Raw genomic sequence first — 26,186 nt, 5'->3', positions numbered from 1 at the left:
CAACATTAAGATTTTTCAGCACTCGTAGTCATGTTATCGATGTATTCTCATATCGTTTGAAGCGATAGCTTTTTTAATATCCTTATCGAAAAATATTTCGATTTAAACTGATTCAAAATTATTAGAAACAAGTATAATGAATTCAAATAGTTTTTTTTTTCATATGTACAAAGAATCAAAATGCTTCTAACGGCTTTATTTAAGTGGCTTATAAAATAATTAACAGTTAGGATACAAATACACATTGAAGTTACCATACGCAGCACATATATAAATTAAAATATTATTAATGTAAGACACATTTAGAATATCTTTGATGAATTAATACCAGAAAAAATGTGTGTATGTATGTTTCACAAAAGTATTTCCATTAAAATTTTATTTCATTTTTTTTTTCTGTTTATTATTCTAAATGATTTTATTCTTTGGCCCTTTTAACACACATTAGCTGCTGTAAATTGAAGGTGTTTCATAGCCATAAATACAATAGCTGATGTATATATCCATATATATATCTCGATCTTCCTTTTTCGCTCTTCAATTGCCCTCTGGCTTCGGCAAATTCGTGTCATAAGCCCGTATAACTATAGATTGAGGTACAGCACCGCCTTCCTCTTGCGAAAATGCATAGCCATCTGTATGGGTAGAAAAATAATGTAGAAAAATGTTATATAGATATCAGATATGGTAATTATATGTTGTTCGTGTATGGGATGGGGAAAGGGTATTTCGTTTTTAATGAGCGTGTGGATGAAATGAAATATAAAATCAAATGTCATTTCCTTTATTGACCTTTTGATACACTACAGCTGATAACCATGGATATATATGTACAGGTATATGTTACTATACACTTGACTTATATGTCTGTATATATGCCTTTAACTAGCCCATTAAAAAATGAAGTACTGCCCAAACCCTGTTTGGCCTGCACTAATAGCACCTCGGGGACATTTCGCTGCATCTGATTCACAGTTCTTTTGGTATATGGTTTGTACTCACGCGATAATTCTAGTTCCGTTTCGACTCTTGTGTTGGCACGACGGGTGAAAACATTTCGTAGCAATCTCGCCGTTTCAGTAAATCTGTAGAATTAATTGTTTTTTTTTGGGATTTTGATTTTTTAGTTGGGTTTAAGTGGGATATAAAACTCTTAGTTTTTCGAACATTTTTAAGTTATGGAAATTAGCATAAAAATTAATGTTAAATATTTCGAATTGCTCAGTCTTCCAACTTTTTTTTTGGATTTTGAATAATTAAAAAAATATTTCATTTTAGGATTCTATTTGTGTGGTTTAATAAGTTATGCAATTTTTGCTTTTCACAATTTTATTAATTTTTTGTAAGGCAAAATAATTGTTTTTTTATTAATTTTCATTTTGAATTGTTAGCATCTACATACAGTTAAAAAAAAAAAGATAATTGTGAGCGGCTGTTGGAGAGCAATAAAAAATCTACAATCAAATGTGACAAATTTTTATGGGACATGCAAAATTGTTTTTAAAAAGATTTTTGTTTTCTTTTTTTTTTTTCAATATTAGTTAACCAAAGAAATATATTTGAGAACAAAAACATGCAATGCGAAAGCGACCTTAAAATACGTATTATTTATTCATTTGTATATTTTACAAAATCTGTGCTGTTATACCGTTTGCCTAACACTAACTATTTGATACCCTCTAATTGCAACAGTTGTTTTCGGGGCCTGCTCGGATGAATGGGTGTTTTGTGACTGTCTATGATTATGGGTTCGACTTGAATGTTATCGTTATGCGAGGGTAGTCTGAAAACTTTGCACACGAATCTCAAGAATGTTAAATTTAAATAAAACTTTAGTAAATTTATGTCCAATTTCATTTAAGTATGTTAGGCACTGCAATCTTTTGAACTACCCTCGCAATATAGGTATGTGTACATTTATATTTATGTATTTGGTATTTAGGTTTTTTTTTGTAATATACATTTGATTCATGTATTACTTACACCGAATAATTGATCCCAAGGCATACATAGTACTGCGCGCACACACACAGAAACACACACACACACACAAGAAAATATATATATATATAATATATTGATATTCATATAGATTGCATAGATATTTTATTATATAAAACACAAAAAATAAATTGCTCTTTGTGTGATTATACAGAAAATATAGAAAATCAAAAAAGGTGCAAAACATTTTCGACATTTTTTCATTTTTTTTTTGTCAAATATTGTGCCAAACTGATTTGTTCTGTTAGTGGGATTCAAAAATGTTGTAGGGTATTCATTAAACTGCATGCAAGTTGATGAAAACTAATGCATCAGCTGCTATTTTAGTTAGAATAAACATATATTTGACATACATTTGTATATATAAATATTATATATTTTATTTAATTGCTATTTGAATAGCTTCAAAACAATTAGAAATTTTGCTTTTTGTTAACTTGAACTTTATTCTATAAGTATTTAATAGATGTTCTGATTGGAATATCCTTGGGTTTTAAACAGTTATTAATTGCATAGGTAGGTTAGAAGGGATGGCATATAGATTTACTTAAGAGACTATATATTTGTATGTATATATATATATTTTTAAATATTTCACAAATTAACAATATTGAAAAACAAATATGATTGCTCTAGTCGGCAGTGCTCGACTAGCAAATACCCTGAACCAAGTGGCGAGCTGTCTTTATGCATAAAGATGCTGTGCTCATGCTGCTTCATTTATAGAATAACATCGGTGCTTAAAGTGTGCTCATGATTCAATTTGTAACATATGTATGTAGCCTATGATCCTCAACTCGATTATTAACAATTTATAATTAGTTTGCCCAAATGGGTACGTGTCCAAAACATAGGAAATGTTCCATGTTTAAGTATAGTAAAATAGCACTTTCTTTTTATAATAAACTTATATCACACATATAGACAAAACAGATAGACGCACATGTCTGGCTCAGCCTTAGTCTACATACATATATTTGTTTTCAAGTGGTTCAGGGTGTAACAACAACAATGGAGACTGGAATAGTTGAGCTTAAATTAAAGTTCTTGTTAACTGGTTTACATACAAGTTTTCTTCCACTTTTGTACATTCATTTAGACGTGGGTTTAGTTTTAGTTTATGGAATGATTTCTTCATCTTTCCTTTTTTGATTTCTCTTTGAAGTTAAGCGTAGTACAATTGACTTAAGATATAAACAACGTGAAATATGAAATAAATTGCAATTCTTTGAAAACATTCATTTAACTACAGTAATCATTATCACAGTTGGATCAATTTTAAGACTTGCATCTGTACAGAGATGATCCTATATATCTATATATATGTAAGAATACTACAGTGTTTTCTTTATTATTGACTGATTGATTGATATATAATGGATATGGCTTGGCATGCCCTGAGCATATATATATACACACATAGAATTCTATATCAATTTGATGAGCACTTAGTCTATAACATGTATATAATTTTATATATATTTATTTCAATTGATGTCATTAAAATCACAAATATTATATACATATATGGTATATAGAGACACAGGAACTTGCTCTCCTCCCAGCTTCTTCTAGCTACATGTGCAGAATCTCACTGCCCTGCCAGCGCTGTCGGCGTCTATAGAATTCACGTTGCTGATCCCTGCTATCCAGATCCTCATCGAAATCCAGGTGCTCGACACGTAGATGACGAGCTGAAAATTCTACACTCTGCCTTGAATTGAAGTATCTCGCCTGAGATTGCTGCCTTTTCGTACTCGATCTCTGGTCCAAATCATGCTTAAAACGATATTCCCTTTTTTTTAACGCAGTCGAACAATTTTTGTGGATTTGGCATGAGGGAGTTTAGGATTTGTTAACAATGAATATGCATAAATTCACATGTTTGTTACAGATCAAACATGATTTGAATTATTTTATATATGTATGTATGCGTATGTGTGTGTGTATGTGTGTGTATGTATGGGTGTGTGTATATGTGAGTTAATAAAGGATAGAGGATAGAGAGAATTACATTTCTTGGTTTTTCTATTTTGAATTTCAAATTTGATTGTTGCTAATAAGATAAATAATATTACAATAGTCAACTCGATATCTATATTTATATTTGCAATTTTGCCCGCTAATAAATTTGAAGTGTTTCGATATGTTCTACACGTTCACGCAGGGACAAAAGAGCATTTTGGTTTGTCTATAGAGATTTGAAACTTGGAATATATATTCACGTAAGGATATAAAGCTAACCCCATTGGGGGTAAGATATATATGTATAGAAGTTCAAAATTCAACTACTATACAAGAAATCATAAATGCTCTATTCACGTCCATTGAAAAGCATCACAATATAATCTTAAGTATATATCAAAACTAGAGAGTTTTGAAGTTTGCTATATACATTTTTATACATCAAAATATCAGGAATAGGCGCACATTAGAATTGGAATACGTTTGAGCTGAGCTGCTCAATAAATAATATTGTACATCAGAAAACTATATTTATATAGAGGCAAACAGTTTTTATAGCGTGAACGAGTATTATGCAGTCGATTATGCCCGACTGCAACATTCTTAGTTGTTTTTGCTTTTGATTAAATGCACATTTTGCTACTAAATTAAAATACACACAATTTTAATTCATGACTAAATAAAATACGTAATTTTAATTTCAATTTCAAACAATTTTTGCTACCATATATATATATATATATACAAACATATAAATATATATACATATACTCAATGATAGAAATATGCAAATGTCTTGTGTTTTTTGTTGCGAACAAGAAACTACTTGTAATTTAATGCCCTGTGCTGTGTTGTTTCTTCGTGTATAAGAACTAATACTTAATTATAGAATCGTGTTGCTGTATACCCTGTAAACAGGTGTAGAAGGTGTTCTGACTAGATCAAATGCTTTTGCTAAAGTTCAACACAAATTTGTTTTTACTTTGTGAAAAGTAAAAAAATGTTTCAGAATCATTTCTTTTTCATATATAACTATTTGGTTTTCCAATAATAAATTGTATGTTATGTTTACCGTTGTGTATATGTTTTAAATTTAAAGGGTATTAGTTATCGTTAGAGCCAACTAGTTTTCAGAACTTTCGTGTGGTTTGTTAAGTGAAACAAATGTAGAACTTGCGCTAAGAGTTAAGGTGGGTTTCATTTAAACTAAGAGATAAACAGTTAGACAATATGTGACTAATATATTAATTAAATTGGGTGACTAATTAAATGCAAAATTAACTCATTGCTGATTAGCTTCACAAGTTGGTGCAAAATACAAATACAAATACAAAACGAAAAATGCAAAAATAAAGCACGGATCACAACGAATTGCAATTATATAGACAACTATATGAGCGATCCGTGCTTAATAAAGTAAAGGAAATAGAATTGCTTCAAATCAAAATTAACTCTACTTAAGATGCGCAACAATTCAAATTGAAAACGTAGTAGCATATTTTTGTTTTTCGCTTTTTTTTTTTCTTTTTGCCAGATAAATAGTTTAACCAATTGTATAGGAAAATAAATCCAGAAATAATGCAAAATACGTAGTGTACATATACAGAGCAGATAGTCTCGCTCTATCTCTATGTCTGTCTTTAAGCGGAATACTTACGAGGAGCGCGACTCTTCCATCACCTGTGACGGATCATTACGCTGTATCTCCGACTCACGTACAGCATCCGTCAGAGTTTTGAATACGGTATTATGTATGCTAAAAGCAAATGAAAATATATATATCAAATACATCTGGTCCATAACTAAAATTGCTTATACGTACAGCTTGCAGATGACATCGATCAGCAGACTGGTAATGGGTACCAGAATTAAAGCCAGCCAAAATACAGGCGTCGACAGCAGCTGACTGTCCATTCCAGCAAAGTTACTCGCAAAATTCAACGATGGCCAGATATGACTATAGATCACCACAAACAAGAACCAGAGCAGAATCGATCCCCAAATGGCGGCATGCGTTAGCCAAGTCCATGAGCTGGTAATTAAGCCCGCTTTCAAGCAAACAGTCACAATTACATACTGAAAAAGAATAAACAATATAGCTCATTTTACTGACATCCTTTAGCATGGAAAATCCTCTCTCCTCTGTACGCCCGACAGTAACTCACCGTGTAGACCATGTTGCCGAGCATCAGATAATCGCTAGTCTTGCCGTCGGACCAAATCGCTTCCGTCTCGAAGGCGCACAGTGGCAGCCAGAAGAGAAACACAGAGTGTAGCAGGGCATTGAAGATCCAAATCCAAAACACGCGTACATTGAAGAGTTTGGCATTCTGTGAGGGCTTGTAGAGCAGCGGATACTTAAGCATTGTTTCTGCCGTACAGAACTTCTCAAAGAGTCCAATTGCAAATGGTGGCATGGCCGTGAAGACAACGTTGTACAGACCAATGGTCCAGCGTTCGAACAGAATTTGACCTGACCAGCCAGAGTATAGGGCGAACCAGAGCTCAATCACATATAAGCATACATTTTTATAGAAACTGTAGAGGATTAGCTTGCTGATTCGCGCATAATTCCAGGCGCCATGAACGAGAATGAGACGACGCAAAAATCGAAACTGGGCAATTGAATAGTCGGAGGCGCAGGCCGCTTGCAAACCCTCAACGCCTGAAATGCCAATGCCCACGCTTGCTTTCTGAATCATAGCCACATCGTTGGCGCCGTCTCCAATAGCCAAGGTTACGGCTTTCGTGCTCTGTGTGACCATGTCAACAACTTCGGCTTTTTGGATGGGTGACACGCGGCAACAGATGACGACACGACACACGAGGCAAAGCTCCTGAAAATCACCTCGCAGATCACAGGTCAGGGCATACTTCAATGTTTTACCATCGATGACCAGCGCCACATTTGCATCCTTGGTCGAGGTGGTCTTGAATTCGTCCACATGTCGCAGCACAGCATCTCGTGTGGCCTACAATAGAAAGTTGATTATTACTGATGTATTACATATGTATTATTATTGGATTATTGGAAACCAGATGAATTTCCTAAAATATTTTATCTAATCAGGTCTCTAACTTACGTCCAAACTGCCCTCATTGAGTATGAGGATGTCCATGTTGTGTGAGATTAATTTGCAGGAGTAGCCAATGTTGATGGCCGTCTCCTGCTTATCGCCCGTTAGCACCCAAATGTATATGCCAGCTTCGAGTAGAGCGGCAATTGTCTCTGGCACGCCTTCCTGTAGCTTATCCTCAATAGCCGTTGCACCCAACAGACGTAAATTGGTCTCAATTAGGTTACAAGAGTCTTCCAGCTTGCTTTCCCTATACTGCAATGCGATCGATGCCTTGTGATGTGTCTGCGTCCATTCCTCATAAACTTCATCATCAATATCCGCCACGGCCAGACAAAGCGTACGCAAACCTTCCGAGGCAAACTCTTCTAAATGCTGCAACGTTGACTCTCGATACGATTGATCTCTGGGAGAGAGACGTTCGTATATAACCGAATCGGCACCTTTGGTAAAGAGCTTAATTCGTCCCCCGGGCGTACGTACTATGATCGACATGCGTTTCCTTGACGACGTAAATTCTAGGACATTCAGGACTTCGTAACGCAGTCGCTTGCCCAAAGCATTTATCTCCACATATTCTGGCGTGCGTGTATCAAAAATGTAGCCAAACTTGCGAGCTCCATCGACTAAAGCTCGTTCATCTGGACTGGCGGCATGGTAAATAATGCTGCCATCCTCCTTTTTCTCTGGTATAACCGTATGGCACACGGATAACAAGACGAGAAACTCCTCTATGTCCCTAGAGGATTCGTGCTTTCGCAATATATTCTGTACCAACTCTGATTGCTCGGGTGTGTGCTCCGTTTGATAAATGCGCTTGGCAATGGAACATTTCTTGAACTCCATTACATTCCGCGTTAATGTGCCCGTCTTGTCCGAGAAAATGTACTTGATCAGGCCCAACTCCTCATTGAGATTCGAGGTGCGTGCACTAGCTGGCATATTCGATTCCTCGTGATACATCTCGATGTCATAGTTAATGAAGATCGCCTGCAGAAAACGCACCAGCTCCAAAGTCACTTGCAACGAAATGGGTATCAAATTGTTGTACAAAATAAAAAAGGTCAACAGATTGTAGCCGAGACTCAAGCTCACGAAATCTCCAATGCCCAGATACCAATCCGTTATGGAATGTTTTTGCGTCCAAAACAAATTGCACAATCCACTCGTTATGCAGAGTGTGATCAATATCATGAACAGCATCAAAATCTGTGTATTGGTCAGCTTATCAACAGTCGAACGCTTAAGCGGGGCAGATGTTGAGTTCTTCATCAGTTTCGTTTCATGTCCGGAGTAGATGACGACGCCAAATATCCAAGCCGTGTTCCTCAGCATGGCACCGCGCTGCAGCACCTGATCATTGCCCAAAGGAACCAACCTAAAATATGAATTTTTCTTTAATATTAAATATAGTTCATAATACAGAATTAGTCAGCGATATATTTAAACGGACTATGTTCATAAAAGTTAATTTAGTTCAATTGTTCACAAAGGATTCGATAGTATGCATCGATCACGAGCTGTTGAACTGAACTGAACTAGCGAATGACTCACAGTTCACAATTTAAATTTCTAAACCGAAGTTCATTTAGTTCAATTGTTCATAAAGGACTCGATAGTACGCATCGATCACGAGCTGTTGAACTGAACTGAACTAGCGAATGACTCACAGTTCACAATTTAAATTTCTAAACCGAATTACTTACGGTTTGCCATACTCCTTGAGCACACCATTAAACTCGTACAACAGCCGATTCGGCAGTTCACATTCGATTTTTCCCTGTAATTGCGTCAAGTCTTTTGTGTCCAATAATTTGGCTGTCGACGTCATACCTTGGCGAATCTTCAAATTTGTCTCTCCATCCAGATTTGCAGTTTCAATGAAACACATACCCTGCGGTTCACTGCAACAGATTCGATAAATTGTTTAGTAGTGGTTCGTTTACCATAGCAGTTGGTGAGCCCAATGCTTGGCATGTTATCCAATCGGTACTCACCTAGACGATAGCAATATTAAGTCGGCAGGAAAGAATGTATCGATGACCACCTTTATAATGTCCCCAACTGTCAGCTCGGACCACCGTACAGTGGTCCAAGCGCCATTTTCTAGCCGTTCAATCAAGCGATGGTTAATTTCATTATCAGCACGATGTCGTTTCTGTAAAGATATTAAATATTTATATAAATATATGTCATATATAACCGATTATTGTATTTAATTACTTACTACATCCTCAATAATTTCCTTAATGGCGCTTACTGAGAGTATAAATACGAGTGGCACCAGTGTGGTGTAGCGACCCGTTGGCGATACATCCGGAATTTGTTGTAATAATGCAATTAGTAAGAAAAATATATTGGAATATCGTCGAAATTGCTCAAAGAGAAACGACGGTATAAAGGTGAGGACACTGTGTACGAAAAAATAGAAAAGGGCAGCATTTATTAATCAATTAGTTTACCACAAACATAGGCTTAGATCGTATCTTATCAGAGTAAGCCATGTCACTTAAATAGCGCATAGCGCATAGGCAAATGAATACGTATGGACATTACTCCTGATAATCGATGCCCATTCCAATTACTCACTTATATTTAGCCGTTGATATTCGGTTATTGCAATATTTTGTTGGCTGCGACCCATTCAGCACAATGATGCGTTTCTCGTCGTCAGTCGACGCGTAACTGCCAAAGTTCGGAGGCTCTTCATCATCATCTACAAGAAAAGAGTCCGAAACTTAATCGAAAATTCATTTTAGACATAAAAGCCTAAAGGTCTAGCTCGAAGAGTATTACTCATCGATCAGACTTCAGTTCAATCAATCATTTGAAACGCTTTCATATATCAAGCACCCAGCTATTTTGTATCAATCCGAGTTTTATTGTCACCTACGCAAACACAGAATATAAAGGGACTCAATGCAAATCATTTTCCCATTTGGCAAAGAAAAAATTAAGTGCTACGGGATTGCCTAGGGCATACTTTTTGGCAAATCGCCGGAGGCTAAAGCAGGGTCTGCCGTCGTAGGTGGCCCGAGGTATATAGCTTTCGTCAAAGTCCACTTCACAAAGCTGCTTGAATACCACGAATACGTAACGATGTTTGCCCGTCTCTGCGGGCGGACGACTGCCAATGTATTCCACAATCTGCTGGCCACGGACCACATCGCAGCCAGGTATATTGCCAACGAGCCAATGGAGCCATTCGCGATACGTGGGCTTGGCACGGCTTGGTGCATCCGGATCGATCAAGGCCAGCGTATAGAACTTGTGCGGATCGGCCATCCAACGAATAATTGGCTCACGCCTCACCTGGAATGGGGTCAGATGGCAGCCAGGCGAGACAGTAATTTCGCATGGATATAATATGCTGACCACATACTCCGGAATGCAGGTAACCACGTCTGGTATGATTCCATGCTCTTTCATCTGTTTGCCCAGTTGAATAACCGGAGCTACCACGGGGCAGGTGACAAACATTCTGATTTTGGAATTTTGAAAATCCGTACCGGATTTTTGAGCTCGTATAAGCTAGCTCCACAAGGTTACTGCTATTTTATATATATATAATTACGTACATACAGATATTTTACGTAGGTGGACTTTTAATATAAATTATATATATATTCTCTTCAGAATATTTCCCTTCGTTTTTGGTATTGATTTACGAAAGATCTTGAGTTCAACTTACGACTCCAGCGTATACGCAGCGCTCTATAGACGTTGCGGAAGTTCATTCTGCCCCAACGTCTGCTGCACGGCCTGCCCGATAGTCTGCGTCGTCGAAGTGGACGTTTTTTCAAATTTAAAAAACGATTAGAATCGTCGTTGAGGTCGCCAATTAGTTCAGTTGCAGCCGTCTCTATTGATTCCTGATCCGTTCCATCTGCCACGTAGTGCTCGTCGATGCCTGAGCCAACCGCCTGAAAGGCGATGCTCTCCCTGCTGCTGGCTGACTTTGCTCTCAATATGCCCTCCAGGTTGTATGTTTTATAGCTCTACTCTGCTGCTGCTGCTGCTGCTGCTGTTGTTGGTAAGCCACAAGTGGGCGTGGCAAATAGGCGTTGCAATATCTTCACGAAGCCGGAGCCAGCGCTTGCGCTCTTAATTTTGGCCACATTTCGTACAAATGCCAGAATAACTTGCTCAACTCGCTTCAACTTTGACATTTTGCTAACAACATGAATAGTTTATATAGATATATATACTATATACGATACACTCTATAGACATTTGATCTGACACTAATCAGTAAATAGCTTCAACTTCGGTCAATTTCGAGCAATTTGGAAACTCTTTTATCAAAGTGCGTCAAAAAGTGCGCATTATCGATTTGTCACACATTGAACGCAGCTGTATGCCACGTGATGCACACGATAGTAGACTAGGACTGTGCCACAATTTGTTGCACTTAACACCGGAGGACAGCACTTAACACTTGCCGAAAACAAAAAACAAATCAAAATTTCCCCAAAAAACTTTTTAACACATTTCGAATATTTCAACAAATTGTTGCCCCAGTTTTTCTTGTCCTTCTGTTTTTTGTTTGCTGCGTGCTGCGTGTTGTGCGCTCTTGCAGCTTGACTGTGCGACTGAATACAATGCGAGAGAGCGTCGTTTGCCACGGGGTGGCGCCCCCAAACTTCAGATGCCGTTCGAATTGGCCCAGGTAGGCCATAATGAGCAAATATTGCCAGGCACTCAGGGTCGAAGCATAACGCACAGCAAACCAAATGCAGAGTTAGAAGCAAGTAGGGAAAACGGGGTACAGGGAACGGGGCACGGGCTGTGGCAGTGGCAGAGGCAGGAGGGAACGGCGATTTCAACGCTCTGATTTGTGTCCTTTGGGCTGTGTGTCGCAGACCCATTGAAATATGGCTTACCCTAAGCTCAACATCAAACAAAAGGGGTATATGCAATCGGCAGCTACCTGACTTATTATATATCTAACAATTTCTAATATATCTCTCATATTATTATATATTCGTTAAATATATACCATATGCCCAGTAACATTACTTTTATATTATCTATACTATAATATAATATATAAGATGCCATACTTTTTGCTAAGTTTTTCTTTGAGTTCAGTTTTTGTGTAGTCTAAAGTGAAACGAAAAAGTTGCATAGCTTTTACAGGGTATCTCAAAAGCTAAGCACTACAACTTGGAACTCTTTCATATTTGGATATCTGGCTAAAGTAACTTCCCTTGAGTGCATTTCACAGCCGCAAGGGAACAATAACGATTTAAAGCTGAATAGTGTGGGGCCATAGATGGACGTATTCGACCAGCAGTTGTCATATATGTTAGCATATATATATATATATATGATATATACTCATTTATATATGTATAGCAGTTTATAACTTGGCTGGCCTTAAGTTAAATAGTTTGTAAAAGGATAAGATAGCAATTAGCATGTCAGCAAGACAGACATTTAGATTCATAGACAGCTAAATTGACATACATACGAGGGTAGTTTGATAATATACTTTTCAGACTCTTTATATATGTCTGTATATATATATATACCTGTGCATGTATTATATTTACAAACTATCTGCAATATGCATTATTAAATGTCGTTTGCTCTTTCAGATAAGATTACAATCCAAAACAAAGAAATCTAGATATATATAGAAATTGCAATTGCAGTGCAATTCACAACATTCTGAAGAATAGCATTAATATAGCTGAGATATATAAACCAGATAATAAAGATAAATAGCTTCACATTTCTGTGATTTACTCACTCTATAAATTGAAATATCTTAGGCTCAGATTGAAATATATATATGACATATGATATAGGGTTATAGTAATGTAAAAAGAATAAACACCTTTACATTTGCGCTTCCTCTTGAATATTTTCTCCACGATATGGCTTTTGACGTTCGAGAGCCATTCACATTTCTCCCCCTCCCTCTTTGGCAGTGGCCGTGGGGCAGTGGCGCCATCGGCTTCGGTGATACTTTCGCTGCTGTTCTCCACATAGTGGACTGCGTGCTCGTCGGTCTCTCCGGTGTTTGTGCCGGCATCCGGTGCAAAGCTTGTGGGTCTTGTCGTCGCTGTGTGCCTCAAGGCTTCACCTCTCAGCCGGCGCAGGCAGTCCTGGCACCACAATTGGAATTTCTCCGGCATCGTTGCCCAGGCCGGAGGCAGTTGAAATCTTCTGCCCGAACCGGAACCGGAACCGGAATCGTAGGCGGGATTGACTCTAGTAGAGCAGCTAGCTGACTCCGCTTGTGGTGCACCATTTCTTGACTTGTGATTGCCATTGGTATTATTTGGATTTGGATCACGATTCGGATTATAATTCCTATTGGGATCTGTCATGTTGACATGATTCTTCACATATATCACTTTTTAGTTCTTTACAGTTGAAAAGAAATTTTGATTATACTTTTGATTTAACTTTCAATTCGATTGAACATTTTGAGTGTCCTTCCGGAGCTGCCTTCAATTAAGCCGTTTTATTCAAGTTCTCAACTAATTATTCACACATCGAATATTGATTTTATGAATGGAAATTCATTAGATATGATAAAAGACACACAGGTAGGCAACGCCTTACCAAGTCAACGACCTTCTCTAAAACATATAACAAGGAAATAAACAAACACACACAGTCGCTCACCCACACACAACGGTGTTCACCTGTCGCTCAGTCATTCACAAATCATAAGTAAACACCTTAATTTGCGTGTGTCCACGCCAGGTATGTAGAGGGAACAGTAAAAAGCGTTGGTGCTAGCCCGAGTTAGGATCTGGCCTTTAGCGTGTGCACCTTGACTACAGTAAACAGCCAAAGTACACAAATACTCAGGTATAATTAAGCGAATTCAAACTCACTCGAACTTTAATGAAAATGCTTAAATTTAATACTTTGAAAAATAATGGAAATTTAATCAGACTTCACACAGTCAACTGCAGTAACTGTTCTTTTCTTAGAACAAATAAACTTTTGTTTAGCTGTAATTAGCTTAACTGGCACAGCTGCTGGTTAAATGCAATTTACCTGCTACTAATTATGAGACATATACTTAGAATTCGAATATTAATTCATAGAAATTGAAATGAAAGGTGGTAAAAGCAAATGTCTGAATCGGATGAGCTATACTATATATAGATATATATTAAATATGTATATGTATTTTGAATGTTTCATTCTTGATTGTTCATAAAGCATATATCTAATTATGACTTCATAGTATAGATATGATGAAAACCAATTCGATTTAAAATTAGTTAAGAACTAACATTCCATAGACAATAACTAACATTCCCTTAAACAACGTCAAGTATTAATAACACTATTGAACAAAATACAAGTTTTTATAAAGGCCTCATTAGTGATATGTGATATATATTATAAAAGCATTATGTCGGTAGAATGTAAAGCCAATATATATTATAGAACAAACTTTTCTTTCAGTTGATGTCACTCGGAAATCTTTCAGCTTTACGTTCTAGTTCTAAAGATCATCAAATCATCAGGTTTTAATGCTCTGAGTTACATTTTGTCAGACGTGAATCATAAAATTCACATCTACATATTCTTCTGCAGTCTAATCGCGCTATGCCTTTGCCAAAATCTTTGTCGTGTAGTGTAATACACTATATAAAGCACAAGTTAGCCGTAGTTCTTCAGTTCCGTGTGCTAAATTACAGAGAATACATCAATAGCAGAGTAGCTAAGCGTAGTAGCCCTAACTTAGTTTTCTTCCCTGACGAAAATTGATCATAAATATTAAAGTAGGCACTCAACGTCGTAGGTTTCTGTAATTAGAGGATGACATTTGTCCTATTGGAAGGCCAAGTGTATAAAAATATATACATATATACATCGTATAGCTATCATGAAAAGGAAAATAATTACGAGTCATTTTTTTGCTTTGTTAACTTGAAAAGAAATCCAAAAATACCGAAATATACATATACTATATAGAGCTCTATCCAGATAGCAGACCAGAACGTATAGACAGACAAAATAAAATTGGCTTCGTGTTTTTATTCGGTTTCTATAAATAACAGCATCAAATAATATATATTTTGGATTCATTCCAAACATTTTTACTTGTGGATTCTGTTTGAAAAACAAAAACAAAAACAACTAAACAACTAAAAATATTTCAAATTCTGGTTTCTAATGGGGTTTACAAGTAGTTAATTTAAACTTAACAAAACAAATGGCTTCAAACATTTGCGAAGCTTAAACAAAAACAAAAACAAAAACAAAAACCAAAATACCTTCAAGTTGACTCACTCAATCAGTTAACGATAAATGACATAGTTCACAGCAGCACAGCTCATTGTGTATATAGTATATTGCATCGTATATAGTATATCTAGCATATATAGCACAGGTGTACCTGTACAGTCAACACTTGTACAAACAGTTAGCACGACAGCGTTGCGAAAGCACAACAACAAAGGCCAGCCTATAGTAACATTCGTATGTAAATGCATGTTGACAGTTCACAGTGAACAAGTTCACAAATGAATCATCTTATCAGTTGGCTATGACCGACACAGTTCGTTAACTGGTTCAACAAATTCATATATAAATGTAAGTTGACAATTCATAATGAGAAAGTTCGTGAACAACTTCACAAATGAATCATTTTATTTGTTGATTCAAATTATCAGTTAGCTGTGACTGGTTCGACAACTTTATATATTGACAATTGCAGATGAACAAGTTCATGAATTAGCTTATAAATTAACAATTTTAATTTCCAGCCCATTTTATTTCAGTTACTTTTGAACTAGTTCATGAACTAAAAAATTAAAAATGATGTTAAACAAACTCATATGCATTTACAGTTGGAAATACTCATTTAAATTGATTAACTAGTTTATGAACTGTTCATTTGCTCAATTATATATAGTAGGATTTAGAATTGTGATTAGAATTTTATTAAGTTCGTAGTTCTATTCTCCACAAAGCTAGTCTTATCTTTTTATTCAGATCTTTTTCCTTGTTAGTCCAATCTGAATTTATATAATGCTTATAAGCGAGCGTGATTCATATGAACTATTTACTACTTCTTACGAGTTAACAGTTAAATTGAACGTCTTATGAACCCTAATGTAAATATTCATCTGGCATTTATATATTTATTATTTAGGTACAGGTGTTATATATGTATACTACAGCACACTCAATTAAGAATGGAAACGTATAATATCTTGTTATGCCTTTTATGGCAAGCCAACGCCTTTTCTAAGGTTTTTCAAATAGGGGCACTTTAGGTAAATAAAGTCATCACTTTGAAATGAAATAATTTGCATGGAAATACACATACAAAAGTGTGACAAAACTTTGACTGACTGCAAGGTCCCAAAATATACATACATATATACGCATGTATGTATATATATATGTATTTTTATATGTATAAGTATCTCAATACCAAATACAATCGCATAGAAAGTAATTGTAAAAAACGAATCAATACGAAATTATTGTCCAACGAACAATAATTGAGTAGATGGCTGGTCAAAGGCGGCCACGCTATTTGCACAGTGGACGGAAACGACTTATCGAAAATTATATCGAATAGTTAAGTTATATAACATACTATAGCAACATGATTAAAGCTGAATACAAATAACAGATTTGTTTGTATAGATAAATTTAGCAGAAAATCAGGCTAAAGTCAAAATCCAATTAAACGCAACTTTTATGCCATGCTAACAAAGTAAGTACTAAAATATCTTTTACAAGATCTAAAACGACTTGAAGATGATCTAAAGCTCTCACATCCCTAGAGGAAACAAATTTAACATAAAACTCGGAAAAATATCGAACACAGGATTTAAAATCTCTAAAACAAAGGGAAGGAATAAGCAGGGAGCTTTTTATATGCATAGAGAAAGCAAGTGAAAGGTAAAAGATGTTAAATACTTTCAAAGTATACCAAATTTGTAGAGAAAACAAATAAATATAAAAAATCAGAAAACAAATTAAATTAGTGGAGTAAGCAAGTGGAATGTAAAAGTACAAATCTCTTGAGGTATTTCAAAAGAATTCAGATCTAAAGTCCAAGTTCTCTAGAGGAAACATGTAATATACGGGTTAAACGACAGTGACAAAAACTAGTGAATATCGGAATTGCAAAATATGTTCTAAATTTCATTATAGAAATTAGAAATACTTTCGTTTGCTTACATAAAAATGAAACGAACATGTATTATTTATATTTGTTTTTGGCCTATTTGTATAATATAAAAATAATGACGTTTTATTTATTTTTGTATTTATTTTGAAATTCGTACGTAACCAATGTATAAATAAATTGAAAAACATATAAATATATATATATAAATATATATATATTTATCTAAGTTTATTCTATGACAATATTTACTTTTATGCATTTTATTACCAGTAAAAAATGACAGCTATATTTTACCTTCCGAGCGTAATTTGTGTTTACTTTCTGCATAGTAAATATTAAACATATTTTTTTTTATTAAAAACTGCGCGAAATAAATTTCACTTCTTTCAAAATTTACAAAATATCAACTGAAATGCAGCCAGAAGGTTTGCAATGAAATTGCAGGAAAAAGAAAACAATAACAAAAAAATTAACAAATAGAGATTGAAAGCGGAACACTTGATAAAAAGGGGTAGGCGATATTATTTAAAACAGAGTCCGAAAAAATAATAAAACACGAGGAAACTAGTTTGAACAACATTTCTGTACACACACACAATCACAAACCATGTGTATGCATGTGTGTGTATGAGAAAAAGTACAATTACAATAATGCAACAATGGCAAAGAAATAACCGCGAGAAATACAAAACAAGACAATTGCCGTTGACAAATGAGAGAGAGAGAGAGAGAGCAAGAGAGCGCGACACTCACACACACATACACACAACACACAGAGAGTATAAGGTGTTTCGCAGAATAAAGCAGAATTAATAGAGAAGGCGCCAACCTACACCATCTCAAATATATGTAAACACACATTTATTAGCCATGCATGCACACATGTATATATATGTATGTATTTCATTGAATCAACATTAGATTGGTCATGGATTTAACTTATTCAAGCACTAACACATTTATACGCACACTTTTGTATTTAAGACGTGGCGCATAAGAAGCCACCGTTAAGCCGCAACTACTTTTTAATTTTGCCAATACTAATGCACATGTGCACGTTGTATATGTGATGTGTGAATAACAGTTTTCGTTAACTTCTATTATCCACCTTTGCCGTTTTTCTTCTTCAATGACTATTCACTCTGCATTTAAATTCAGAATATATTCAAAGACGGATATGCTTCCGGGCATTATTCCACAATATGCTATTCCAAATATGTAGTGCTACTAACACGATACATTATTCAAAGCAATTTATCTCAACGAGATTCTTTTAGCAACTCAGTCGATCCACGTAGTGTGCGCGCGTGGGTTTCGAAAGCAACTGAATAAAAGCCGCCAGCGACTAACCTATGCGTGCGTGAGCGAGAGAGTACTTCACATATGCATATGTTGAATAGCGCTAAAACATAGCAGAGGCTACCACCTGAATTGTGATTTCACCACTAACAAAAGTGGCGCAAAAATATCAACCTCACGAACCCACCACATTACATTTAGTGGATTTAAAATTATTGCCTGCTGCTGTTATTCCACTGTTAAGGTCTAATATTAATGTCACAATATATAAATATTACTTTAGAAAAGCAAAAATACGTTTGGTTCCGCTATTTTTGCAAGCGCCTCACAAATTTAAGGTTGTACATGTAATTATAAATTTAATACTAATAAAAAAAAGTTTTAGCCGCCCCCGGGTGGACTCGAACCACCAACCTTTCGGTTAACAGCCGAACGCGCTAACCGATTGCGCCACGGAGGCACTTGTTGAACTGCCAGATACAATATAATTTAGTATATGTGTTGTAAGTAGTTACGTACTTGCATATCGTGTATTATTCAGAAATGTTTTGTTAAAATATTTAAACAGTACTCTTTATAAAAAAAATTATAAGTTTATCGTCGTAAAAAATAATTGTTAAAAATATAAATTTATAAAAAAAGTATTTGTCAGAAGTGGGATTCGAACCCACGCCCTCAGAGAGGACCAGAACGCTCATACAAACCTCTGTTTGAGAGGCAAGATTTATAATCTTGAGTCTGGCGCCTTAGACCGCTCGGCCATCCTGACACTTGGATGAAGCATGTCGTAAATGAAACTTATACGTGAGAACCGAATGTAGTAGTAGCGAAATACTATGGTATACATATTTAAAAGCTTGCTCGTCGCACAAGTAGATTTTTACTAATGTTATTGACGTTATATTTACAAAATTTTTTTCGTTATATATATTAATGTTATATTTAAATATGCATAATCTATTTTAAATATTATTATCATTATTTATTATTATTAATATTATTTTCTACTATATTTGAAAATTATTATTATTTTTTAATCTAAATTTATCCTTTTATCAATTTATATATAAATAACTTAAGTTGACACATTTTTATGCATATATTATTATTATATTACAACTTAATGTTTATATTTCCGTGTAACTGCGACAAAAAACTAAAAGTTTTTCTTTTATGTGTGTTAAATCAGTCATATGGTATATTTGCCTGCAAATTTATATCGGCCCATTAGCTCAGCTGGTTAGAGCGTCGTGCTAATAACGCGAAGGTCGCGGGTTCGATCCCCCCATGGGCCAGTTGATTTTTTTTTTAATTTGTCTACAACTTTTTCAAGGTATCTGAAGTGAATGTATGAAGCAGTTTTTTATTGCTCGCAAATGTACTGAGAATACAGAGAGTGAGAGAGATAGGAGGAGGACACAAACGCGGCCACACACGTGAAGAAATTTTCATTGATTTTTAAAACAGCGGTAATCCCCGGGAAACCAAGTCGTTAAGACTACGGAAAGATATTATATGCTGGACATGAAACAATTTAGAGTGAAAAGCTTTTTAGCAATGAATGGAAAATGTCACCGTATCCGCAGGCACAATCACAACCTAGTAATACACATTAGGATAGAAGGTCCCAACCCCCATGTGGATGATGTTATTGCGAAATCAAGTAAGAGAAATCCAAGTAAGTGCGCTTATGCTGAGGCATTTGATGATCTCAGAGCTGACTAGGCCCAGTGCCACTTAGTTTCTTATCTATCAAAGATGGCACAGCCCTAGAGCTAATGGTTTTAATTAGTTTTAAAGTCAAGCAAGGACTACGTATACATAAATACATCTATTCATCAACACATCCTTAGTTTTTCCCTTCACAGAGTAAGCAGTTGTATTTCTAATGTAACATTCAAATTTGTTTTCTATTTAAATCCAAAAAGTACACAGGCAAAATGAACGCAACCTCATCAAAGTTGGATAAAAGCCTCTGCCAAAAGTCTATACTCTCGCTCAAGGATGCGTCTAAGGATGAAATTAAAGGAAACGAATCAAAAATTACCAAAAAACAAGTAACTTTCAATCGATTCGTCGACTATCACATTTATACAGAAAATTTGCAAATGGAAGAGATGCCGTGCTTCTATCCAAATGATGATGATTGGGTAGCTTCTGCCTTGCATTAGTCTCTATTTTCAATTCCAATCATAATCAATTCGCTTATTTTCAGGGTCTAAGTGACGAGCAGCTAAGTGAAATGTCTATCCATCGAAAGTAAAAGAACCGTCGCACAGTTTCAAAACATATTTATCTATTTATTTTATATGACGTAATAAACGGGAGTAGGCAAACGGACGATAAAACCTGCCCGGAAGCTGAAAACGTTTTAATGGACGACGTGACAGTCGACCAGTGTCTCAATAAAGTACCGTTTTCTAGTTCCAAAAGTTGTTGTGTAATCAGTTTATGGATTTGCTTAGCTATCGATTACGATTTTAAAAGGTGTCATCAAGAAAATTTATCGCTGGAGCGTTCTCTTAAGCACTTAGCCAGCCTCAAAGCACTATGTCATATCGTAGGCACACCTTGAAGAGCTTCTCTATAGTTACTTAAATGGAAAAGCTGTGCAATAAGGTATCTACGGCCAGTCTACTATATCACTTAAGAGTACTACAATATATGGTATTATGGAGAGAGAGGAAGAGAGAGAGAGAGAGGGAGAGAGAGAGAGAGAGAGAGAGAGAGAGAGAGAGAGAGAGAGAGAAAGCGAGCATGCCTAACATGTACCATATACCAAAATACAACTGAAACTAAGAGAGGTTTTCCATGATATTATCGTACGTAGACCTTCGGAAAACTCTATAGTTTGACCTATATATTGCGGGCGTGGAAAAGCACCAGTTTAGACAAGGTCTCTTGTATCATAAGACTCTAGCTCTTAAGCTATAGCACAGCGTATAGCCACAGTCCCACGCGAAAGCTTTAGATTTGCCTACAAAATAAGCAGTAAAGTTCCATATCGATAAGGACTTTTATTTAGATAATTTGAATTTTGATATTTGAAAACACCTTTATCAGATATTATGTATTCCTCTTCATTTTTTAAACAATTTGACGCAAAAGTTTGTTTATGCATTTTGCCGATATTTACAATGGGCAAAAGCCCCAAGTGCAGCCGGATGGATTATGGGCCATATAAGCAGCGCAAGATAATGCTAGCTGATAGGAGAAATCAAAAAGAGTAGCTGTAATATATAATGAGATCGGGAGACCGTATAATATCATTAGGGCAGATTTTCCCTGGGGTCTGAATGACGCAGGAGAATTTACGAAATATGGCTGCAGCCATGCCCCTGACTGGAACTGCGGAGGTCTCGAGTAGAAGGCTTACTCGGTTTACAGCTACGTAAATTTATGGCGATATTGTAAATAGTAATGCGAAGTGTGCATCGATATCTGTCGACAGGCCAGCTGCAGCCGTTGGGTCTATATAAAGCGGAGCTAGGCCAAAGACTGGAACACAAGACACGAATCGAAATGTTTGTGAAGACCTCAATTGTAGTGCTCAGCTCGCTGCTGGCCTTGGCCAATGGAGCTGTACGACCCTTGGGCCTGGAGCCGCAGCTGGATGGACGCATTGTGGGCGGCTCACCGGCTGCACTTGGCGCGCATCCTTGGCAGGTTTCGCTGCAGCGCTCGGGCGCCCACTACTGTGGCGGCAGCCTAATTGGGCAAAATCTGGTTGTAACCGCCGCCCACTGTCTGCTCAAGGATGGCCTCACTGTGGCCAATTTGCGCATTAGAGCTGGCTCCACGGCCAAGTACTCTGGCGGCATTCTCGCCAGCGTCACGGCCTATAAGGCGCACAGCGGATACGACGCGAGTGCCAAAATGAACGACATTGGTTTGGTCAGATTGAAGACGAAGCTGACATTGAGCAGGACCATCAATACGATTGGCTTGGCCAGCAGCACGCCGCAACATGGCGCCGCTGCCACCTGCTCCGGCTGGGGCTCCACCAAATACCAGGGCACCAATTCCGCAGTTCTGCTCTATATCAATACCAGCATTGTGGGCCGCTCGGAGTGCGCCAGTGGCAGCTATAGCTATGGCTCCAAGATCAAGCAGACTATGATCTGTGCCTCGGCGAACAACAAGGATGCCTGCCAGGGCGACTCCGGCGGACCCCTTGTATCCGGCGGCAAGCTGGTCGGCATCGTTTCATGGGGCACAAACTGCGCCCAGCCCAAATATCCGGGCGTCTATGCGAATGTGGCGGAGCTACGCGATTGGATCAGCCAAACGGAGCAGACAATTTAGCTTAAACAAAGCTGATTTTAGATTAAGCAATTAAATATTCGGTATTTAAGTGGTCAAATCGTTCCGGACGGGTTTGATGATGACCTCTTAGCCGGATGATGTTGTAGCCAAGTGCTTATTGAGCTGGGCTTATAGTTTATAACTATATCCTAGACTTGCAATTAACCAATAAATTTAAGAGAGCATTACCAAAACAGTGCTGTAAAATGCTGAAAAGTTGGGAGAGAGAGGGGAAACCCGACGGGGTCTTAGCTGAGATTTCGCCTTTAATTTGACGAGTTAATGAAGGGAAATCACTTGAGTTACAAATAGGAAGTACTTCTTGGCATGCAGGGCAACTGCTAGTCGGGTAGCTCTCATTAAAAATATATTTACTTAGTATACGCTGACTGGGAAACAATTCAGCGCTTCTATTATAAGGGCAGGCAGTAGTAGGCAAGCATGATATGAAGTATATATATTCTTAATCAGCTGCAATCATCTTAATCAGTTGATCAAGCCTTGTCAGTCTCTCCGCCCCTTTGTCATTCAATAATTTTCAACTGTCTCTAGGTCTACTTCTATTTACATTCAATTTACTTAATATACAAAGCTAATATGCTCACTTTACTTTCGTTGAGCTTCGTCTATGATCATTGAGACTGGTTAATGATCAAACTGATGATGATAATGATATTGGCACTGATCAGGCGTATAAACACAACAACTATGAAATGATCATTATCATTATTGAATCCTTTCCATTGAACCAGCTTAGTTCAATAGCTGACTCACGGAACCAGTTCAGTGGTTCATTCAAACAAACTTATGTCAGGGTTAAGTAGAGGATGCTCCCTGCGTTCTCAACTCCTACCCAATAGTTAAAGATGAATAAAAGCTTTTGTATTTTAGTTAATTTTTGTTTATCGACAACTTGTTATATAAAATATGATTCACTTGGCTACAAAATTTATAAATAATTATAAAACTCTCAGATTTGATGCGGGAACATTGCCTCTTAAGATAAGAACACAAAACAAATTGCTTAGAGCTTTATGAGAACTTCTTATTCGTACTTCAAGCGCCTTGGGTACAGGTCACTCACCTTCGTATTCCTTGCGTTTGCGACGTAGGAATGAAGTGGTCATGCGTAGGCCGCGTGCCGCATTGGACAGGATGGAGGCACGTGAGTCCTTGCGATTACGCGACGATCTGTGCCGAGAGCCGGGCTCGGCTGGCGGCTGACAGGAGGAGAGGGTGCCCGCCACGGAGCTGGACGGCGGAGTGATCGGCGTGTTGGGTGTGTCGGAGTCAATGAATCCCAGATTGCTATTGGCACTGTTCAGATGGATGCTCGTGTGGCTGAGCACGGGCAGCTTGCCGCTCAACGAGGCTGCCAGCTGCTCATCGAGGCCGTTGCCCGTGTCCTGCGTCTGCAGATGCTCCAGCGATTCGAAATCTCGGTTGATGGCTGGCGGCATCGAGTGTCGAAACCAGGACTCCTGGCGATGCAGTGAAGCGCGCTGCTGTCGCCGTCGCTGGCTGGGATTGCAGCTGGCTGTCGTATTGGTCCTATTTAGCTCCACGGAAATGCTCGGCGAGTGTTTGGCTTGCAGCTCCAAGCTCTGGCGCTGATAACAGCCAGACATATTCGTTAGAGGTGAGGGCTTAGAAAGCCAAGGCACTTAGCAGGTATATGTGCGTATAGCGTATAGAGCAAGGCACCTTTTAAAGCAGTTAGCTATTCAGTTTATTTAATTAGAACATATTCACAGTTATATAAGGTCTTTAACCCAAGCTCAAGCCTTGAACTTAGAGCGCTAAGGACATGTCTCTGAGAACCTAAACAACTGCCAGCCAGCCACAGCTCGGCCCGTCTAAAATTTCTACTTATTTTGTCTCTCTAACCATTGCAAGTTGTACATCAAAAATTTATAGCACTTAAAACACACATAGTTATTTGGCCGTCACGCATATGCAGTTCTCGCTGACAGCAAATCTACTATACAGTTTATGTATATATATAGTGTGGTATATATGCATCAACAATCAGATTTGTTGATTTTCCTAAAGGCACACGTTTTCATTAGCTATGCAGCTGCTAAGTTTTCATCACGTAAATGCACAAGTTCCCAATTATCGCACAATTAAATACATTAATTAATTAAAGTTAAGGCCAATTATGATATAGTTAGTGATATATACGCGTATCTATATCTACATAACTAGAGATGCGCTGTTCTGATTTTCGCCCAAATAACTTCTATTTGCCGTAGCCCTGCCGCCGTACCACAAATACGCGTCCATAACGTGCGAGAGCCGAAAGCCAACTGTCAAAGCCAAGCCAAGCCAAACCAAGCAAAGCCAAGGCAAGCGAAAAACAAAAACAAAAAAAGACATTCAATAAAATGTCCTTCGCTGTCCACGAACGAAAGCCGAAGTGAAAGTTGTCAACTACAGCGAAGCCGAAAGCTAGCAATAAAATGAGTTAGAAAATCAAAACAAAAGCAAGTGAAGCTAAATATTTTAGTACATAAATAAAATTAAATAATAAATATTTATTGATTTCCACTGCATGTTAAGTCGATAAAAGCTACAAATTTATTTTCATTCATATAAACAAACGCTAAGCATTTACTACATATGCGACATTTAGACAACAGCTAGCAACATGGCCCATTAGCTCAGCTGGTTAGAGCGTCGTGCTAATAACGCGAAGGTCGCGGGTTCGATCCCCCCATGGGCCAATAATTTTTTTAAATTTTTTTTGTTATAAACAATGCCGTACTAACAGTTTAAGGCATACGTGTCTATCTTATAAATAGCACACACCACTCTTCCAATCTTATCAATATTGTTGTAGCATATACCATTCAAATTAGAAACATTTCTTCTAAATGGAAACACTATTCATTCTAACTTATGATTCATGTGAATATATTTTGTATGCCTAATGTTTACTTACTTACGTGATTGCGAATACGTATTGCTAATATTTACTTACGTGATTGCAAGAGGCCGGCAGATTCGGGGCGTGAACGACGACGATTTTGCCTTGGTGCAGTTGTCTGTGCATCGGCATCTTCTTGTAGCTGGTAACGGGACACCATGTGAGTATGTGAGGGGCTTCAGATATGCGCAGATATTTGAGCAACTGGTGTGGACGAGTACAAAAAAAGGAACTCACAAACCCTCACAAACAAAATATAAAAATCAAACTGTAGGTTGTCTTTGTATCTAATGCATGGTTGGAATTGTTGGAATTATCTATACACTCACACACAAATATTGTTATTGTTTAATAATTGTTGATAAGAGTAAACCAAGCAAATAAAAACAAACACACGGTTGCAACCGCGAGACGCAAAGACAGACTAATTAATAAAAAGCGTAAGATAACATTTTCCTGTTAATAACGACGAGCAGTTGCTGTT

General features: G+C 37.1%; 3 protein-coding genes and 4 non-coding genes across 18 annotated transcripts; 3 read left to right on the top strand and 4 right to left on the bottom strand.

The window, feature by feature from the left end:
* Window positions 1–328: 328 nt before the first annotated feature.
* On the bottom strand, window positions 329–26,084 carry LOC111598025 (probable phospholipid-transporting ATPase IA). Of its 12 annotated transcripts, none has more exons than XM_023313039.2 (12): window positions 25,757–26,084; window positions 23,858–24,383; window positions 9,633–9,759; window positions 9,271–9,454; window positions 9,041–9,201; window positions 8,750–8,947; window positions 7,050–8,421; window positions 6,132–6,938; window positions 5,789–6,042; window positions 5,624–5,722; window positions 1,984–2,015; window positions 329–635 (listed from the first exon to the last, which is right to left on the bottom strand). In XM_023313039.2, the coding sequence occupies exons 1-12, from the start codon at window positions 25,832–25,834 to the stop codon at window positions 538–540; spliced, it is 3,936 nt and encodes a 1,311-aa protein (XP_023168807.2). In that variant the 5' UTR covers window positions 25,835–26,084; the 3' UTR covers window positions 329–537. The 12 variants fall into 12 exon arrangements, with proteins under 12 accessions (XP_023168807.2, XP_023168806.2, XP_023168814.2 ...); XM_023313038.2 differs by lacking the exon at window positions 1,984–2,015 and adding an exon at window positions 1,003–1,085; XM_023313046.2 differs by lacking the exon at window positions 1,984–2,015.
* Window positions 9,912–10,605, bottom strand: LOC115483431 (protein D2). The gene has a single exon (XM_030225398.1). The coding sequence runs from the start codon at window positions 10,521–10,523 to the stop codon at window positions 9,960–9,962; it is 564 nt and encodes a 187-aa protein (XP_030081258.1). The 5' UTR covers window positions 10,524–10,605; the 3' UTR covers window positions 9,912–9,959.
* Window positions 18,855–18,928, bottom strand: Trnan-guu. Its single transcript has one exon. It is a non-coding gene; the product is annotated as a tRNA-Asn (tRNA).
* Trnal-caa lies at window positions 19,115–19,237 on the bottom strand. Its single transcript has 2 exons — window positions 19,200–19,237; window positions 19,115–19,159 (listed from the first exon to the last, which is right to left on the bottom strand). It is a non-coding gene; the product is annotated as a tRNA-Leu (tRNA).
* Trnai-aau lies at window positions 19,690–19,763 on the top strand. Its single transcript has one exon. It is a non-coding gene; the product is annotated as a tRNA-Ile (tRNA).
* On the top strand, window positions 21,874–22,970 carry LOC111598026 (trypsin alpha-3). The gene has a single exon (XM_023313049.2). The coding sequence runs from the start codon at window positions 21,889–21,891 to the stop codon at window positions 22,771–22,773; it is 885 nt and encodes a 294-aa protein (XP_023168817.2). The 5' UTR covers window positions 21,874–21,888; the 3' UTR covers window positions 22,774–22,970.
* Window positions 25,426–25,499, top strand: Trnai-aau. The gene has a single exon. It is a non-coding gene; the product is annotated as a tRNA-Ile (tRNA).
* Window positions 26,085–26,186: the final 102 nt, after the last annotated feature.

This window comes from Drosophila hydei, unplaced genomic scaffold, assembly GCF_003285905.1.
Source record: "Drosophila hydei strain 15085-1641.00,03,60 unplaced genomic scaffold, DhydRS2 tig00008130-arrow-arrow-pilon, whole genome shotgun sequence".
NCBI classification, from domain to species: domain Eukaryota; kingdom Metazoa; phylum Arthropoda; class Insecta; order Diptera; family Drosophilidae; genus Drosophila; species Drosophila hydei.
The sequence above is the reverse complement of the archived record's forward strand: the minus strand, read 5'-3'. Positions and strand labels throughout refer to the sequence as shown.